At 48.0% G+C, this 19,387-nt stretch overlaps 1 protein-coding gene across 1 annotated transcript in view; it reads left to right on the top strand.

Moving 5' to 3' along the window:
• The window catches only part of LOC148590450 (translation initiation factor eIF2B subunit gamma-like), a 95,081-nt gene extending 78,090 nt beyond the window's left edge, over window positions 1–16,991 (top strand). Inside the window, exons 11-12 of the mRNA XM_088539035.1 lie at window positions 6,072–6,175; window positions 16,776–16,991. Coding sequence (XP_088395161.1) covers window positions 6,072–6,175; window positions 16,776–16,828 — 157 coding nt within the window. The 3' untranslated portion in view covers window positions 16,829–16,991. The remainder of the gene's footprint in view (window positions 1–6,071; window positions 6,176–16,775) is intronic.
• Window positions 16,992–19,387: the final 2,396 nt, after the last annotated feature.

Here is a 19,387-nt window from a genome sequence, read left to right as displayed (position 1 = left end):
CTGTTGAGCAAGTAAAGCAAACACAGTGCTGGGAGCGAACATGCTTTGTTACCTTAAAATAGAAATAGGTAGCTTTCCCTGGGCATCAGCTGAGTGTGTTTAAATTCGTGTAGGACATGGCCCTCCCTCCTCTGTAGAAGAGTGAATCCAGAGAAAGGTTGGTTTTCCCATGCGTGAGGTTTCCTGCTGCAAAACACGTTTCAGAGACTTTTGCTGAACTGTGCAAAATCGGGCTTTTGGCTGCATAAAAGGCTACCAATTTGTTTGTTCCAAGATCAGCCAAATTTAACGAAGTTTTAGAGGTGAGGCACAACCTCCCAGGCCACCTCCCCTGGCAGCCGGAGTTTCACTTAATAAAACAACCCAAGGTAGGTTGGAGGCAATTCTTTAAGGTCAGTTGCACTTTCACTGGAAAATACGAGTGCTGGCAAGTATATGCAATATGTAATGCAAAATGTTTAGGGTGTGGGGAAGTGTAAAGGAGCCATACCACAGTGATGAGCTTGGCTAGGAAAGAGATATTAAACGAGTTCCTTAGTGAAAACACCCTCAGAGATGGGTTAAGAATTTAGGGGGTTGGTAGAATGTTTTTGTTATCCCCAAGGGGAAAAACAGGAGATCAAAGCCCAAATTCACATAAGAATGCTTGCTTTGAAATGTATCTATAAATTATAGCACGTACGTTGGCATCTATTGTAGTCTTTGGTATTTACTTGAGTGCATGATGTGAGATTCACAGTACCCTGAGTTCTGCGTCTTAGTGTGTAAAAATAAATGCTGATGAAGGCAGCATTTCAGGTTCTCAAGTTTCCTAATAGCGTTTTTTGCCTCTTCCCTATTTTCCCATGGTCTTTGTGCCTCATCCCGTGTGACTGCGTGTCCGTCCCAGCCGCTGACTCTCTGGCCCAACGGTATTCCCGCAGGGATTGCTGGAGGGTTTTAGAGCTGCCTACCTGCCTCTTTGCCACCTCTCATCGTGCCTGTTTTGGCTCTTTTCTTCTCGGTCAGGGCAGGACGGGATGGGGATGTTGCTCCCAAGGGAATCCTCAGCTCCTGTCCCTCAGTCAGCAAAGCAGCTGCTGAGGCTTGTTAACCCTCTGCTTTTAGCTCTTGAATGAGTCCCTGCTTCGTAGCTCACACGAAGGGGCAGGAGACTGGACTCCCTGGCATGGCAGAACGTTCCCAGCCGGCTGCCCTCAGCTTCAGGCTTTTTCCTCCCCTCCAGCTTATATTTTTCAGCATTACATTTTGGACACCTTGTTGCCTTTGCTGCCCAGTGGAGACGATGTCGATCCTTGGGCACAATGGGATTAAACTAGGCGGGCGGGATAACTTCCCTGGGCATTTCAGGCGCTTTGCCGCGCGGCAGACCTGCGACATTCATACCTCCCCAAGCTTGCGCGAGCGGGGCAAGAGCTGCCCGTGAGGGCTTGACCTCGGTTACTTAAGCCCCTCTCTCCCAGGCGCGTTCATCACTTTAATCACAGAGCCCTAAATAACCAGCGGGCAGCCTGTAATTAGGGGGCTGCGGCCCGCAGCTCGCTCCCGGTGCGCCCAGCACTCCCTCGCTGGATTTCCCGTTCCCCCCAGGATGTTTGATCTCAGATTTACACTTTAGAGGGTTAAGAAGAGGTACGGCACCTCGTGCCCTGGCAGCCGTCCTGCTTTCGGGGGTAACCGCCTTTCTCTCGCAAAGCATCTCAGCACCACGGCGATTGACACCCTTGATTTAGGAGTTTGATTTATAGGCTGATACTCGGCCCGAAAGCCAGCAGTTCCAGGGCTGCATAAATCAGCCTGTCTCGAGGACTAATACTTCCTTATTTATAATTTCGACAGGAGATGGAATTCTTTCTCAATTCTTTACATTTCTCTCAGATGTGATCGACCACCCTGTCCTCTGGTTTGAAGCTATGCGACTTTGCCACAAGCGGAGGGAGGCGGGAGGCGCGCGGGGGCCTGGAGCGGCCGCGCTGTAAAAGCCTCATAGTGTGCGCTCTTGGACTTTGCTTTCTGCCGGCTTCCTCCGAGCCCACACAAGAGATGGACTTGAGGTTTTTTTGGCTCTCTTCCCCTCCCCCTCTTTGCGCCATACATACTCTGACCTTTTAGAAAAATAAATAAAAGATAAAGCGGGACCTGGAATGTTGCAGAATGTGTGTACATTTTGCTCTCTGTTGTTTTCTGCTGGGATTAGTTGTTTACAATGGGGGGGAGAGGGAGGGCAGAGGAAGGGGGGTCTGTGGCCTTAGCTGAAATTAGTGGCATTTCGGAGTGATCTTGTTAGGTGGTCCGCAGTTTAAAGACCTAAATCCTTGTAATCCCCCCATGCCTCCTTGGCCACTATTCCTTTTGCTCTTGTTCTCTCACTTCGGGGTTTTTCTTAAAAAAAAAAAAAAAAAAAAACAGACGCTCTGTCTCTCAGATACAGGCATATAATATACACACACACAGGCACTTTCTCCTATGCTTTCATTCACACTTTGTACCTGTGTACCAAATTAATGTCTTAGCTAGCCCAAATCTACATCTGTTCCCGCTGCAGGACCGGGCTTGTAAAACGCTCTCTTTAGAATGCAGACACACACTGAATATTTGTATTTATTTTCTAAAAAACACCGAGCTGCCAGAGTTTCAGTTGGTGATTACACTTAAAACAAATTCAAATTGAAATTTCAGCCATAAATCAAACGCCCCAAATTAGTTCCTCTTGTGGGTTTGAACATGCTCTTTGGATTTTAAGGTCAGAAGATATCCGTTTTCACAGTGCTGAAAAGTTTAAAAATATACTACATTTTTAGGAAGAAAAATAAATATGGTTTGCATTATAAAGCTGTACATCAACTATGTGCATATGCGCACACACAACAGTGTCGCTGAAGTGAATGCTGTCAGATCACCTTTGAGGACTAATAGCACCTATTTGTTAAGCAAGGCAGGAAATACAGCAGCTATTTGTCCAAGGCGAACACAGCAGATTGTCGTGAGATGGGATACTTACCCTGCAAGAGAAGAAAAGTTTACTTTTTACTCTTCAGTTTAAAAAAAAAATAGTAAAAATTAAATAAACACACAAAATACTTCTCTTGGCAGGCTTTATGGCATAGTTTAAAAAAAAAGGCATTTACAAATGGTTTCAAAATGGCTGTATTACATCTGTCAGCGGGTGAAGGGAACACCCACAAATTGTGTTTTTATCTCTTGAAGTTTTGTTCCACTTGAGCAATAAAAGCCGGATTCACTGCTGTTTTGTGTGATTGGAGTAATCCTAGTGTTGAGTATGGTTTTAAAACTTCTGCATTTGGTTGGTTTTATAAGTTTTAAGAAACTCCTGGGGTGGCGGAGTGCTTTGTTTTTATTTTTCACTAACATTGGACAAGGGTAGATTTGCAAGCACCTGGCACAGACAAGTTCATCTCGGTTCCCTGGCCTGTCCTTCCCAACAAATGGTTTGGCAGGAAACTTCCTTATCTTTGATGTTAATGTCATCAGCAGTTTCTTTTTTACAATGCTGCTCTTTCCCTGGGAGTTGAAAAACTATCCCCAAGAAGGCTCTGAGCAGACATCCAGTGTTCTCCGGTCTGAACTCCCGAACGACAACATAAATCCCTTTTCCATTTGAGTTGCAGCCTCACTGAGAGCTGTAGTGTACCCAAGGCTCTCCTTGACACGAGAGCTGGTGGGAACCTAAAAATCGGGCCCTCCCAAAGCAGGGGAAGCTCTCGTCTGAATGGTGTGAAGTGATGGAAGAGGAGGGTGTTTTGGAGCATGTGCTTTGGATGGGAGCCATTTCAGTGGAAAACGAGGACTCTCTCCCATCACCTTCGCTAGCCCTCTGGGAAGCCCAGCCGGAGCCGCAGCACCGGCGGGCAGTTCTCCCTCCTCTGATTCATTTCCTAGCCCTCTTCCAAAGGCCGGGTGTTCTCTCTAAGCAAATGCTGTTGCACAAGACGATGGCCTGTGCCGCGCTGTTGGAGAGGAAGTGGCTTGTGACAGTGCGAGAGCAAAGGCAGGCGGGGGTCTGCTGTGTATCTTCGCCGCTTTTTATCTTATTAACGTGTTAGTAGAAACCTTGCCAGGGCAACCTGAGCTGGTGGCTTGTAGCGTAATTGCTCGTTCTGCCTCCTTATAGGTCAGAGGAGGGGAGTTTGAGGGCGTTGAAAGGATTCTTCAGAGGGGACAGGCTGCTCGAGGGGGCTCGTGGCTGCAGAGCCGGGTGGCCGAGATCCGTTTTTACTGCTTGTGCTCCCGCAGAGCTCGCTATGCGCACGAGGCAGATGGCTTCTGCTCTGGCTTACAGAAGCAACGGAATTTAATGCTTAATGCAAGAATTTGTGTAACCAATAGCGAGGATGTGTTAGCAGGAGAAGAGTGGCAATTAATTTTAGGATTGGCAGCCTGGAGTGAGCACTGATCCTGCTTTTTTTTCTCCAGGGAATGCAGCTGGCTCGCTCTGCCCTGGTTATGAAACTGGGCTGAGGGCTCTGCCCTGGCGCCCGAGCCCCGCTGCGCCGGCGGCTCGAGCTCCCGATGGCTCTGCCGCCCGTGAGCCGTCGTGGCGGCGCAGTGCGCGCGGGGAAGGCGTTACGCAGCCATAAACTCGTGGCAGAGGTAGGGGACAGCTGGAGGCGTCACAGTGGTTCATTCAACTGCAGAAATAGAAAATCACTGAAGCCCAAAGCTTTAGAAAGAGATCAACTGTTTGACTGAGCAAGAATATTCACAATTCTATATATTTACATCTATATAATTATATATATTTTACATATATATATTTATATATATGTATTATATATATATTTTACATGTATATAATTATATGTATATTAACAGTAGCACAAATGTGGAAGAGTTACTCAATGGTATGAGTCAGAGTGGAGCTAATATGAGGGGCAGATTATCTGTGTCTGTCTGGGGCTGTATATCTTGCTTTTACTTTTCTCACAATCTGTTATTGTGGGTGTGTGTTACGCTTGATAAATACAAATTTTTAAGCACTTTTTAGCTGGATGCCTTAGAATTCTCTGCCCTTCAACAGATTCCAGCTCGTGTAGAAAATCAGGAAACAAGTCATCTGCAGAAGAGCTATGTGTTTTTTTCTCCATAACTTTGAAAGAAACTACATTTAATACCATTTAGCAGTACTCACGGCGTTGATTGAGCAGCATTTGAGTACACATCATGGATATTTGCTAAGATTCAGAATTTCCATTTTACTGCTTGGACAGGCGCAGACCAACGCAGTAACTCTTTCAGTGTCCTCAGCAGGGGAGCTGTGGAGCCAGCACTTGGGCTTTTGAACTTCTTTCCTATCTCAAAGATCAGATCAGCAGATCCGAAAGCTTGTTACTGCAGATTCACAAACATTTTGCAAGAAAGTAGGTTACTTTAGCAAAGCTGGTCCTGTTCGACTGTGCCCAGCACAGCATTTCAAACCTCGTGTTGTCTAAGGCTACATGGATGTGAAAATCTCCTAAGAGAATAGACGAGTTCCAGGTTCCATCGTTGTGGGTTTTACTGGTTTGATACCACAGAGCAGTCGTGTTTGGGTGCTTGAATGCAACATGAGCAAGGTCCATCAGCTGAGATACTGATCTGTATGAAAATTCTCACCAAAATTCTCAGGGAAGGAATGAGTTCCTTTTCTTCCCTTTAACTGGCAACTGGGGCATAGAAATGATCTCTGCAGTTCTCTAGGACGTCTGTGGAAAAAACCTGAGACTTGATCTGGATTCCAAGTCCCTGTCAGTGTCCCATCTACAGAGTCCTCTGGCAGTATTTATTCTATTGAAGAAGTATACAAGAAGATACAGGAGGTACAGCTAGAACCTTTTTTTTGCAAACTCACTCTGACAAATCACACAAGTTTTTTAATTACATTTAAATTTAAATTAAAGATGTGACGATCAGAACAAGAAAAGTGAAGATTTTGAGAAAATAGCATACTTGAATTTACTATCAGGATCATGTGGTAGGCTTACTAAATATTCTGGTAGACACCTTTGTTTTGTGCCTGTCATTTTAAATCATTTTAAATCATTTTCTTGCTTCACTTTGTGTTTGTGTTGTAGGTGCAGTCTTCAGGGCAGTGTTATTTGCCATAATGCTGTGATAGAGAAGGGCGCAGAAATCAAGGACTGTTTGATTGGTAGCGATCAGCGGCTTGAAACCAAAGGTAAGCAGAAAAACTGTTATTTGCAATGCCTTTTTTAAATTTTAGTATTTCTTTATTATGAAATTAGAATTTTAGTCCAATTTCTTCATTAAGGGCCAGTAAACAGTAACTGTGCTGCAACGTGGTGTCCAGTAATACTAGGATTTGCTTTTTTATGGAAAGTACAGCTTCTTGTCATAAATAGTTCAGGATTTTCTCCTCTAAAGAAGATTGATTATAAAGAACAAGATTGGATGCTGAAACAGTCTTTCCCCAGAGACCACACTCAGATCAGCCTTGAAGTTGTCCTCAGCAGAAGGAGGTATTTTTTATTAGCTAATATTTTTTGTTAGTGTCAGGGGTGATGCATTCAAATTACTGGTTGCATAGACTTCTCCTCTTCGTAGATGCTACCAGCTAAGGGTGCCGGACGCTTCCATCCACCTTGCTCCAAGCAAAAACTCAAGGTGGAAAAGAGCTGCTGTGCTCAGTACTAAGAACAAGGGCAGCTACATTTAGAGCTGCTTTTCTTAAACAAAATGCTGCTTCCGTGTTACTGCTCCATGGCTCTTCTTTGGGCAAAGTCAGGCCCTGCAATCAAACTGTGAGTAGCCGTGGCTCAGTAACCGCCTGAGTGGAACTGTTGATTTCCTGCCCTAGTAGATAATGGGCAGGAAATGGCTGTCTCAATGACTGCATCCCAAGCAGAGGGCTTTTTAATGAATATTTATGGTTGGGGTTTGGCAGATCCCTGCTCTAGGGTGTGGGCTGAGGACAAAAGTGAGTTCCTTTGCAGGCTCCATGTGAAGTTATTTAGTCAGATGGGGATTTGTTTGCTTGCTTTGTCTTTATAGCATCTGGGTGGATTCCCAGTTGTAACTGTCTTAGCACAGAGCAAGGTTTTCGCTTATGAAGTAGAGCGTGACCTGCCGTTAGCTATCTAAAGTTCTCTTTTAATTTGAAACCAGAGGTAAAAAGATTGATGAAAACGAAGTATAGATACTGCATTGTGAGTCTCAGATACTCTAGGAAACATCTCCTGTGTGTTCTGTGCACTGTGGTTTTGATCAAGTATATCCCAGTTTGTGCTTACTCGTGGCTTTGCCCATCACATCAGTCTGAACCAATGGCCTTAGCATCACATTTGGTTGTTAATCTGCAGTGTGAAGTGTGAGGAAACAAGATGAATAGGATGTGGATTTAGTTAGTATTTTAGAAAATAAATCTCTGCTCGATTCCTTTGGTAGATCATACCAAACAGAAATACCAGCTTTTCACCTTTCTCACATCTACTTCAGTTATTTCTGCCAGAATGCAGATCATAGTCTAGTTGACTCCGGTGTGAAAGCTGTTCTGTCTCTTTGATCATCCTTGTCATCCTTGTCTGAACTTTTTTCAGTGTCCCTAGATATGTATGGAGGGAGAGAAGCAGAGATGAAACCTGTGGTTCATTTTCCTGTTCTTGTAGAGACTGGTGCTAACCTCAGCAAAGCTGAAACCCAGTGCTCAGAGTGTCTGTGGGCTCTCTAGCTGACCTTTTTGGGAAAGTAAGCGTTTAGGAAAAGTAACATTTGACTGATGTTAGCAAAAACACATTCAGGTAGATTATGAATAAGCAATTATTCTGAGTGAGAAAAAAAAAAATAAAGACTCAGTTCATTTCCCTGCCTCAGTTTCCTAACCATTCTGGATTTTTGGGGGGCTAGGATTTGGTTCTCCTCGGTGGTCTGGGATTTCTCAGTGCAGTTCATGGCTTATTTCCTGAGCTGTGGAGTCTTTCCAGCCCCACATGTCTCTTCTGACCTTGGCTGGTCCCACAGTAAACTGGGCCTCCTCTTTCTCACTGTGAAAACATGCCCATGACTTCCCTTCCCTTACCCAAGACTTCCTGTATCTTGTGCCAAGCTTTTGGTGTGGCCCTTTAAGTCTGTTTCCATATTTCCCCTTTCATCAAGACTTTGGCTCTGTTGTTCTGTTTGGTAACTTTTCCTTCCTCAAACTCCAACCTCCACAGCCAGGTTAGAAAAAAACCCTAATTCTCTTGGGTTTGAGCCACCCTTTGTTGCAAACTGGTCCCACTTCAGCAGATGCAAGCGGTAGCGGCTGGCTGTTGATTCTGGTCTGGGAGCTACATGCTAGAAGTTCGCTCAGCAAAGCTACACACACCTTCCCAGAAACATTAAAAAAATACAGCAGTTCCTTATTCCAAAGCATCAGCCAGGAGTTGTCAAAGGTACAGGGATCTCTGCATCATCCTTCACAGCCCCAGGCAAATCCCACAGTTGACTTTACTGCAGAACTGGCTGTTTGCTGCCCGCTCTGCTGAACGAGCCCAGGCCACCCTGCCCAGGCAGTTCAAGGGACAAGAGCTCTTTGAGCCAGTTGTGCACTGACCTCCTTTCAGAAAAAGAGCTCCAGTTCCATGCGAGGAGCATGGCAGGAGAACAGCTACCACAAATGATAGGCAAGCGTAACTCAAACCAGCTCTGATCCTTTTCCTTCTTCAGAAGAGGTAGGGGCATAGTTCGGGTGGTCCAAATGGTACAGCTGGGAGTAATGGGATTGATTTAAACACAATTTAGGTTGGATATCTGGAACATTTTCCTAACGATGTGGTCTGTGGGATAATCTCCCTGGGGACATGGCAGGAGACCTCATCACTTAATAAGGGGTTTGGCAAAGCTCTGGACACCTAACTACAGGAACACTAGCTTTTGGGGTAGATCAGATGCAGCCTGTTACTTCCAAACTGAAAAGAAAGTTAGGGACCCAGGGAGGCCAGGTAACTGTCAGCAGTGACTTCCAGGCCTGTGTTGACTTCAGCCCCTTCACATTGCTGGCCAAAGGGAGTGCTTTTAAAGTGCCTTTGTCACCATCAAGGTATGGAGTTTTTTTAAACCTTTGGGTTTGCAAACGATGTCTCCAGTGAGCCCTACGATTCTCTCTCTTCTGGCTTTATTACCATGCTTAGGAAGCATCCACTTTCCTTCCTCTTTGATACTTCAGTTTAAGGAATTTGCTAGCAGAGAAATAACAGACAGGCTTTATGAAAGCTCCCTCACTCTAGCAGGTAGCGGTCTGAAACATGCTGGTACCTAAGAAAAAGGAGGTAATTGTTAAGACAGACATTAAAGGCAGTTGTTAAAGGAAATGGCAGGCAGCAGTTCTGAAAGAATTTAATTGCACAAAGCATTCAATCATTGTTTCTAAGACAGTTATTAGGATTGTGCTGCAGCCTTTTTGATGAACTTGTTTTTTAAGAGGAGCTCAAAACCAGCATGCACTCACCGGAGCAGGACTGGAGAGAGGAAGGAGTGTTGCTGATGGAGTCAAGGAGTCAGATGAGTCCTGGAGTCAGTGGATACAGTTCCCAAAGGAGTCTCTAGGCCAGGTTCAGCAGGGAGTTCAGTTATGCATCTGGTAGAGGGTAGTCAGGAGGAGGCATATGCAGTAAACTGGCATAACCTGTCCTCAGAGGAACACCAAGAAAGAGACATTGTGGAGACAAGAAAATCCACACAGAATTGCCCACCTTATCCCTCTCCTTCATCTTTGTTGTCTTTGGGTCAGGAATATCATATGTGTTGGATAATAAAAGGCCAATGAAGTCTGGGGACTATCTGAATCATTGCACACCCAAAAACTTCATTACAGCAGTGTTGCTGCTGCAAAGTGTGTGTGCAGAAACAGAGAGATAACATCAGCATCCAGGGTGCTGGTGTAATCTTTGCTTGGTGTCCTGGTACACACTTAATAGTAGCATTAACTCCATGACCAAGGTGTAGACTCAGACTTAACTGTGCTTGGTCCTGCACAGTTTTTGTGCAACCATATATTTTTATTTTCCTTGGTGTTGCTGCCACAGTCTGCCCAGAATGTTAATATTTGCTGAATGCAGAATTGTTCTATATTCCTCATTTTCCTATGATTTTTTTTCCTATGATTTTGTGGCCAGCAAGTTTCACAGGTGTCCGTGGGCCTCAGGAGCCCTGAGATTCAGTCCTGGTGCTGAGGCGAGAAGGGAACTGCAGACTTTACTGCTTCTGCTGCCCAGCATGAGCCCGTCAGTCCCAACTGCATCAGCTATTTCCTGTGTGATCCTGACTGCTGCTAGAAACCTCTCTGTTCTGGCTCTTTGTTCCAGGACCAGCTTCATGCCATTCTCAGTCTTCTCTCTGTCTTCTCCTCCAGTCTTTGTCCCATGGAGATTACTTGGTTGTTCCCAGACACCCACCTGACTCCAGCTCCGGTCTCTGCTCATAGCTGCTCTTTCCAGTGCCCGTGCCTAGCAGTCCCATGCTCCATTTCCTGCCCGGCACTCGCCTCCTGACTGCTCCGTGTCGGACAGCATCCCTGTCCACAGCGCCTCGGTGCCCCGGCAGCATCGTTCTGGCCACAGGAGAGAGTCAGTTCCGTGGCCACCGCTGCACTGCTCCGCAGCCCAGGGATTCTCCCCCGGTGGCAGGGGAATCCTGTTTTCCTCCTGCGCTTCCATGGCCAAGAGTGCTCACTGCACACAGAGAGTCTCTGGAGCCTTTAGCGGCCCTCCTGGGAGCATGTGCAAACAGAGAGTTTTTTTCCAGTGGCTTATCACGTAGCCAAAAGTGTGGTTTCACACAAGAACAGAAAAAGGCACAAATCCAGTAAGGAATGGCTCCTGTTTCCGATCATTTTCCAAGTCCCGTTCCAAGCCTGGAGTCCTAGGACTTCTCAATGAAACAGTGTAAGATTGTTTTATATTAATGAGGGCCAAACAGCACATTTTTCTCTAATGGCATCCTCTGAAGGCAGGTACAGTTTAGGAAACCTCCACATGTGAATGGTTGACTGCTTGCGAGAGCGCCTCACCCTAGCTGAGCCGCAGCGGGATGGGAAGGAACTAACAGACCTTCTGATGCTCTCCCTGCTCCTGGGAGATGCGAGTCCCTCCTGGTGAAGTCCTCGGGAGCTGAAAGCACTTAGCACAGGGCACGTTGGGATCAGAAAGCGCCCTGCTGTGCAGATGGGAGTTATGAAAGCTCCTGAGGAACAGACACAGACTAAACAGAGCACACGTGTATTTTGTGTGCAGGAGCGCGCGATGAGCTGGAGGAGGTGTAGGAATGGTGGAAAGTCATAGTGAAACTGAGCGCGCCATGAGATTTGTTTCCTAGAGTAGTTTAACTGCTGCGTGCCCCTGACAGAGGCGAGAGTCGGCAGTTAAAATAAGCATCTCTTTAGAAGTTGTCATTTTATTTTTACATTAGTGACACATTTCTAAGTGATCCTAATAAGCCTGTTCTCCAAATTGGAAAAAAAAAAAAAAAAAAGGTCTCCTCTGAGGTCTCCTCTGACATTAGTCATGGCTTAAAATTTCCCTGGAATATCCATTCAGTCCATTTGTCCTCACCTCCACTGCCAGGGACTGGTAGGTTGCCCATAGCATCAGTCCCTTGGCCAGGAAAGCTCAGGCTTTCTGGACAAACGGGCTAAGTGAAGTGCCACACTCACAGTGTGCGAGGAAAACCTCCCCATAAGGCAGCAGTTCTTCACCTCGTGGAGGTATTTTCACATGCTCCACGCAGGGAAAACAACCCCTAGTGCTCTGCTAGAGCTCAACCACATGAAAGAGCAAGGCAGAAATACTCTGACAAGTGCCAGAGAAAGGAGAGCGACCTCCATTTGTATCCTCCTCCTGCATCTCACTTTCCTTCAACCAACCTTTCTCTTAGCACCCCTCATGATCACTCTCTCATACATCTCTCTTCCCAATTCCTTCACTCCCTGCAATCCATCTGGTCCCAGCTGTGCTGAAATGGGCTCTCCTGGGGCACTGAATTCCACTTGACGCTCCCAAGACCTGCCTGTACCTCCAGAAGGGCTGGATGGCAGAGGGGTCTAATACGCATGGAACTATCAGAAAAGCCTCTGCAGCCCCGCGTGCGGTGCCCGCTCCGCGTCCGCGTGCCGCAGCAGCGAGGTCCACCCCAACGCTCGTGCTTCGGGCTGGGAGCTGGGCCGGGCCCCCCGCTGCAGGCAGGGGTGCTTTGCCTCAAATCCTTGCAGCCCCACTCCTGGACTGGGGCATCCCGCCTCGTGGAGCAGCCGGGACAGGCACTGGGGCTCCCCAGGACCCACGGATGCGCCTGCCTGGCGCACGGTGGGGACCACGAGGCGCCTGGGGGAAACCTGTGGGACCTGTCTGGCTCTCAGGGCCATGTTTTGGTCCCCCCCCTCCATCTCCTGCTATCACGTAAGTAAAGTGCAGCTAGGGAAAGAGCAGGCTTTGGCTGGAAAGCCCCGCTGCTCTGTAAACACAAACAAATCAGCCCCCATCACCTGCTTCCCTTCTTTATCTCCACAAGTAATTTAAAACACCCTCCAGCCTCCCAAAGTCAAGCTTCAGCTGCTTCCCATCCCCTTAAGCCCCTTCAGTTCCTCTCCCCCCCCACAACCTGGCTGCCTTTCCAGGGCCAACCATCGCTGCAGAGACAAGTTACTCTTCTCTCCCGCTCTCTGATCCTTTCTGTCCTGGGTGAATGTGGTAGGAGCCACCCACGGCGTGTTTTCGTGCATGCGTTTCTGCAGCCACCCCTGCCCCCTCCTTCCCAGTTTTTTAAGTTAAACTATCTCTTGCTTTAAAGAGAGCAAATACACAGCAGTGGCTTTCATCACTGCTGTATAATAGAGCAGTAATTCTGTGCCAGGGACTGTTTTCTATTTTATTTTAAAGGGTTTATAAAACAGTGTATGTAATTGAGTGAGTAAACTGAACGTTTTCTGGAGCCCCCGAGGGCTGGAACTTCGTGGTGGTCCTGGGCCTAGGCCCTAACCTTCTTTTTTCTTTTTTTTTTCTTTTTTTTTCCCCTTTCCCCTCCTTCCCCTCCTCCTTTACAACCCGGCGTTGCCACCAGCAGCAGCAGCAGCAATCTGTCTGGGGCTAATTGAGCAAACAACAAGGAGATGCTTTCACATGGCTTTTAAAGGAATGCTCCGGCATCCCCTTTCTGTAAGCAGCTTCCCAGGAACCTGCCAGGACGGCTGCGCTGGGCCGCTGAGGGAAGCGCCGGCTCTGCGGCCCCCCGATCGGCTCCCGGGGTTTGTGCTGGGATGTGGAGTCATTTCCGCCCCTCTGTTTATTTGCATTACAATTTGTTTTTAGCCAAGCACCAAAAGCTGCTGCTCCCCGGCTCACGAGCTCTCCTCCTCATGTTTTTAAGGGGCTAGTGTACAGTATGTGTAAACAAATGTCTTCCAAAGCAGGAACGCATATATAACGTGTGACAGGTTTTTGATTTACGCTCAGTAAAATCCCCGTGGACGCTCGGTTCAAGCACCCAGGCTGACTTCAGGCTGGGCTGCGTCAGCAAGTTGTAGCAGAGTGCTAATCAAAAGGTTGAATGTGTTGATCAGCTTGGGTCTGCTTAGCTCCAGATGCTCCCAATCTGAGAAGATCTCGTTGAACATGATTTAAGGGTGCGGAATCCAACTCTAAGGCTTTCTGCAAGTCCTTTCTCTAATCCCTCTTCTCTCTCTGTGGGCTGAATGCATCTGTAACCCTGCCAGTGTCAGATAAAAGGCAGCCTGGTAAGAAATCCCTAATGGGGAAGGAGAAGGGAGCTGAACAGCTAAGCATGTGAGGTGCTTTTCCTGCCCTCCCCACCCACCCGGAGTTCCAGGCACAGTTCCTGCAGGAGCTGAGCTTGCTGGTACCAGCCAGAGCCACCGGCAACTGGCAGCCGCGGCCGTAATAAATCGCTCTCCGCAGCTCGGCTCGCTTTGGCGCACGCAGAGGCGTCGCAGTTCCCTTCCCTCAGCACGGAGGGCTCCGGGAAGCAAAGAGGGAAGCAGGGTGAATCCTTATCTGCCTATCGCATCCCTCCGGGGTGCGGAATCAGGCTTTGTTTCGAGCAAAACCATTCCCTTTATTGCCTCAAAACTTTCTCGCAGATTTAAGGCAGGCACATTCATGTGTTTTCTTTGAGCCTCTGCAAGGAGAAGTGAGTTTGGAGACTTGCTGCCGGTCTCTGAGGCAGTAGTGACAGGCTGGGCGGGCAGTGTGTGCCCAGCTCAGAGGATCTGGGCGACATGGATCAAGGAGGCGACACAACAGGCAGAGGAAAAGGAGATCAGGGAATGTGTGTCGTGATTTCCCATGCAACTTTGGCTGGCTGTTTAGCTCTCTGAACTTGCTGCTGCCTCTGTTTCCCTCTCTGTGAAATGAGAATGCTCTTATTCACCCACTCTTGAGAAGTATTTTGAGACATCAGATGTAAAATACCAGATATCAGAAGAGCCTGTGAGCGTGTCAATGCAAAATATAAATAGTTGGTGCCACCTCTGCAGCAAAGAATGTGACAGGGCCCATCCCAGCTACACAAGTTTAGGACAGCGCAGGATGCTGTATGAAGTGAAGCAGAAAGTTTCTTATTAAAAATATTGCTACAGATAACCTATATATAGAACCACAGATTGACATGGTGCTTCATAAGTGTAGATGAAGGCAAGTCTAATCTGCAGAGGCATAACGTAATTACTGTCACTGGATGCTAGCCAGGGTCTTATTCACATCACAGAAATCAACGTGATAGGTAGTCTGCTTGGAGGAGGTTCAGGAATGGAGTCACAGGAGTTGCTACAGGGCCTGTTTGAGATATATTGGGAAAGTTGTTGGGGGTGAGGAATGTTATAGCAAGAAGTGCTGCAGGTTGGGTTTGAGGTGCCTTGGCAGAGCTGTGTGGGGTCCAGGAGGGGAGGAGAAGATGCTGGAGGCTGGACTTGGGGCTGTTGGCAGAGCTGTGCTGGAGAGGCCGTGTGTGCTACCTACATCGCGCTTGCACCTGGCACTCGTACAGTCGGTCCTCATGTTCCCGAGCACCACATCCACCCCTGCTCGTCCTGCCCAAACTGCTCCAGATGGGGCTTCGTGCTCCAGCGTCGCCATCCAAGTTCTGAGACGTCAGCAGAAGGCTCCATAAGGTTTAATTATCGGTTGTCACTGAACACCCTGAGTGAAGGATTGAATTACCCAATCTGAGGCTGAAAGTGAGAAGTAACTCCTTGTTTTCTGTTCTCTGGAGGGCTCTCTGAAAGGCAGTCGTCTTGCTAACCCAATCCTGTCCCCTAGGCTGCAGAGTCAAAAGCATCCATATGATTGTGTGATTGGGTTTGTAGTTGAAAGTTGTCTTTTCACAGTGCGAATACTCCTTGATGTTTCTAGAGTTGTTTTTAATCAAACTTTGTTGTTTTCTGGAGTGATGGTTTGCCTGGTGCAAAGATAACGTCTCAACCAGGAGAAGCACCGTGTTGGCTCGGCCACCTTGGGAATTGCCAGGAATTTCTTTACATAGCTGAAGGTAGCATGTTTGTTGTTTTCCAGCCGTCTTGCAAAATCTGCTCCCCTGAGGGCAGGAGTTTTTCGGTGGTAAATAAAACACAACTAGTTATTTACATCATCCTTGGCTATCCACCCCCACTGCTGTGCAAGGCGTTGGAGACAACACAGCCTCCATTAGTGAGTCTGAGCACCTCACGGGCCTTGATGGATTATCCCACGCACCCTGGATGCGAGAGCTGGTTATTATTATTGACATACAGAAGGGAAAAATGGGGAGCCTCATTCAAACCACCTGAACTCCACCTGAATAAGTGTCCAAGCCTCAGAGGGTGATTTAGATTCCCTGCCTAACCCTGCCGGTACCCTGAGGACACCCACTTTGAGCAGAGAGGCTTTGTGTCGCGTCTGAGGCCACATGCTTGCTTTTTTAGGCACTGGTCTTTTGGTTTTGTGTTTTTATTATTTTGGCCTTAGATCCCTTATTTGCAGTCTTTCCCTGACAAGCTGCTTGTGCATTTTAAAAGGGAGGCTCTTTCAGTACAGCGTATTAACAGCGCTGGGGCAGGGACTGGCACATTAATACGTCCAGTGAGGCTGTGCAGAGCTCCTGGGAATAGGCAGAGGAGTGACCTTGTGAAAACGGCCCATCCAAGCGAGCTGAGCTGCTCCAGGGGAGTCTGAGCCGGGCTGTTCTCCGCATCCCTGCGCCCCTCAGCCCTGCAGCGCTGATAACTGCGCTCAGCGGCCTCGCTTCATGTGGCCAATTTTACAGAGAGTTCAACTAGATTTTTTTTTTTTTTTTTTTTTGTATCCAGGCTTTAAAAAACAAGCCCCTTTTTCCCCTAAACATGCGTTGGGGTTGCTGAGGGTCTCGGTGACTGCATGAGCAGCCCCTCACCTCCACGGCTCCGCGCGCTTCGGGGGCACACGGCAGTCGCGGGGACAGGCTGGGTGGCTGATAACTGATTTGATGTCAGGTTGCCACGCGGGATGTCGTTGCGGACGTGCATCTGTCAGCAGCAGCAGCTGTGACTTCCGTCGGGACTTTGTTGCTCAGCAGTGACACGGACATGTGAAGACTCTCATTAGACAAACCCTGCGATGTTTAGTCAGTTGTTTAGGCTTTTGCCGTGTGTGGGGGATACTGTCTGAGAGTGCAAAGAAAGGCAGCGAAGCTGTGCTTGAGCTCCCTAAAACCTGCTTTTCTCATTTGTTTTAAAGATGCGGATTTGAAAAATGCGAGGTCTGAAACACGGCTACAAAACTCAATTCCTCTCCTTTTCCTCCCTCCCTCTCTCTTTTCAGCCAAACATGTTAATGAAGTCATTGTGGGCACTGAACAGCTGATGGAGATATAACCCGAGTAGCTTTTAAAGATGATTTTATGGAAGCCAGCAGCAGAACCAGATGTTCAGCATCGTAAGATCATCCGCGCAGATCAGTACTGGCACAGTTTACCCTGTCATTGCTCCTTTCCTGTTCAGCTTTATATTTATGTCTTAATAAAGAAGTATTTACAGAGCGGTGTGTCCCGGCCCTCCCCCCCTCATTGACATGCACGCGGGCTGGTGCCGGCCGATCGGCTCCCCGCGCCGGGCGGACGCACTGTACTTTTCCAGCAGGACGCGGCGCGGGGACCACACAGATCGCGCCCGTCGGAAGAGCCACCGGGCCCGTCTCCCCGCGAGAGCAGCCGCGTCCCCGCCGGCCCCAGGGAGGCGGCTCGGGATGCCGCTCCGCAGCCCGCGGAGCCCAGCGGGAGCGCGCGGGGCATCGTCCCAGCCCTGCGGCTCCGCCAGGGCCTCCTCCTCCTGCTCCCGCAGCGCAGAAGTGTTTAATTTGTGCCTCTGCTACGCTGCAATGTGCCTAAGGAGGCGGGCGCCCACTTCCAATGGGGCCAAACTGGGGCCGTTACTTGGAAATCCTGCCCCTCGCATCCTTGCTGGGGGCAGGAGGGACGAGGCAGCCTGGAAGGAGAGCGGTGCCTAAACAGGGGATGCTCTCTGCTTATTCTGGTGGTGATCCCGCTTGTCGGTCGCTGTTCCTAATCCCAGACAGGAGGTCCCTTCCCACATCTGAACGGTCTGCGGGTGACCGTACGTATGCGAGATGCGTAGGGAGCGCTAATGCGAAACGCACGGCCTTGTGGTCAGCGGTTGTGCCAGGATTGTAAAGCACCTGGATGGGATTGAAACACAAGCTGTTCTTTAACATTTATAAATTGGACACGAGTTCCTACCTAAAAGCTGTTTATTAGAATCTAGTCGGATTCAACGGGACATTTATCTGAGCCTGGCAGTTTGACATCCAGAGGTGCTTACAGCAGCTGGCTGGAAAGATATTTCATTAGCTGAAGTGATAAATATTAAATGCGTGCTTCATGGGCACCGATGTCCCCCGAGGAAAATTACAATTTCCTAGCTAATTTGACAGGAGAGAGATTATAATCCGACATTCCCTGAGTTTCATAAACAAAAATCCTACTTTAAAGGAACAGATTGGACTGGAAAGTATGGCTAAGGATGAGATTTTGGCTTCCAGGCCTTTTGCAAGCTGCAGAAAGCAGAAAAGCGCTGCAGCTCAGTCCAGGCTTGGTGAGAAAGGTTTTCCCTCGTGTATGTGTGCAAACATGTCCAAAAGGTACGAGCCCCTTTTCATCCAAGGATCACAGAGGCTTCTCAAAGGTTAATAAAGAGAGGAATCCGTGAGGTAAGTGAGCACAACACCCATTTCATGTGTGAAGAAACAGGGCATGGGGGAGCTTAAAAAGCTTATGTGGCTTTTTAGCAGGAGTTTATGGCCAAGCCAACAGGAGAGCTGCACAGGTAGTTTGATTCCTTGTCCCTTGCTTAAGCACAAAGCCCTTCTCTCTCTTTTTTTGTAGGATCTATTTTAACTTCTGAAAAGTCAACATCCCCTCCCTTATTAGCTACAGTTTTATCTCCTTCTGCCTTAATTATATGTTAACGTCTCACTTTAGCCCTTTTGTTTAGCTAATTTAAGAAGAGGGTGGGGGGCGCTTTACTGTGTGGGTTAGAATTTAGCATTAATTTAATGTTCTCTGACACTTGAAAACCTGGCCGGATTTGAGGCGTTTTCTTTTCCTTTTTGCCTTTTACGACCTGCAGGTGTTTGGTGTGAGATAAAAGTAGATCCCAAAGTGAGATTTCACAGCACAAATTATCAAAGTGAAGATTCACTCTTGATGTAGTCTACGTGTGTGGCAGTAATTATGAAAAATAATTCGGGATAATGGGGCCTTCAGGAATCCCAAGGCGGGCACTGGGAGGTTAACCCTTCCTCATCTAACCTGGTCTGCTGCTGTCATCATCAGGTGAGTGGTTGATGGGTTGAGTCAGGAGTCTTTGCACACTGAGTACTAAGTGTTACAGTCTGATCTAGGGGGTGATGTGGGAGACCTGTTCCCAGGTAGTTTTGGATATGACTGTTTGGTCCTAGGTCATGCAGGCCCTTCTGCGGAAGTTGCCTGTACCTGCTCACCACCAGCTTGCAGGAAGAGTTCGTCTCTCTGAATGCAAAGAAGTCTCCTCACCTTTCTGTGCTACCAAACCCTAGCAACTGAGCATTGCAGCATATGCCCATCTCAGTGGTGTTAGGCCCCATGGCAATGCTTTACAGGCAACATTTCTCTGGAAAGATGAATTTTTCCACCTCTGCAGTGTAGATGCTGGCACTTTCCTGACAGGTTTGTCCTGAAAGTTGTGGTGCCCAGAGGGTTCCCAAGGGATGGGCCTGTTGTTCCTGAGAGTTTCACTAGATCGTGTCCAGCCTGCGGTTCCTGAGAGGTTTTTCCTGTTGGGGCGTACGCAGAGCCAGGCTGGAGCGTGTGCTCCCACCTCACCTGTGGGACATCTGTGTGTCCGTTGTCCTAGCTGGAGGGAGAGCCTCTCTCAGTA

This window comes from Tinamus guttatus, unplaced genomic scaffold, assembly GCF_059628265.1.
Source record: "Tinamus guttatus ecotype Peru unplaced genomic scaffold, ASM5962826v1 Tinamus_guttatus_pri_ptg001340l, whole genome shotgun sequence".
Classification (NCBI taxonomy): domain Eukaryota; kingdom Metazoa; phylum Chordata; class Aves; order Tinamiformes; family Tinamidae; genus Tinamus; species Tinamus guttatus.
The sequence above is the reverse complement of the archived record's forward strand: the minus strand, read 5'-3'. Positions and strand labels throughout refer to the sequence as shown.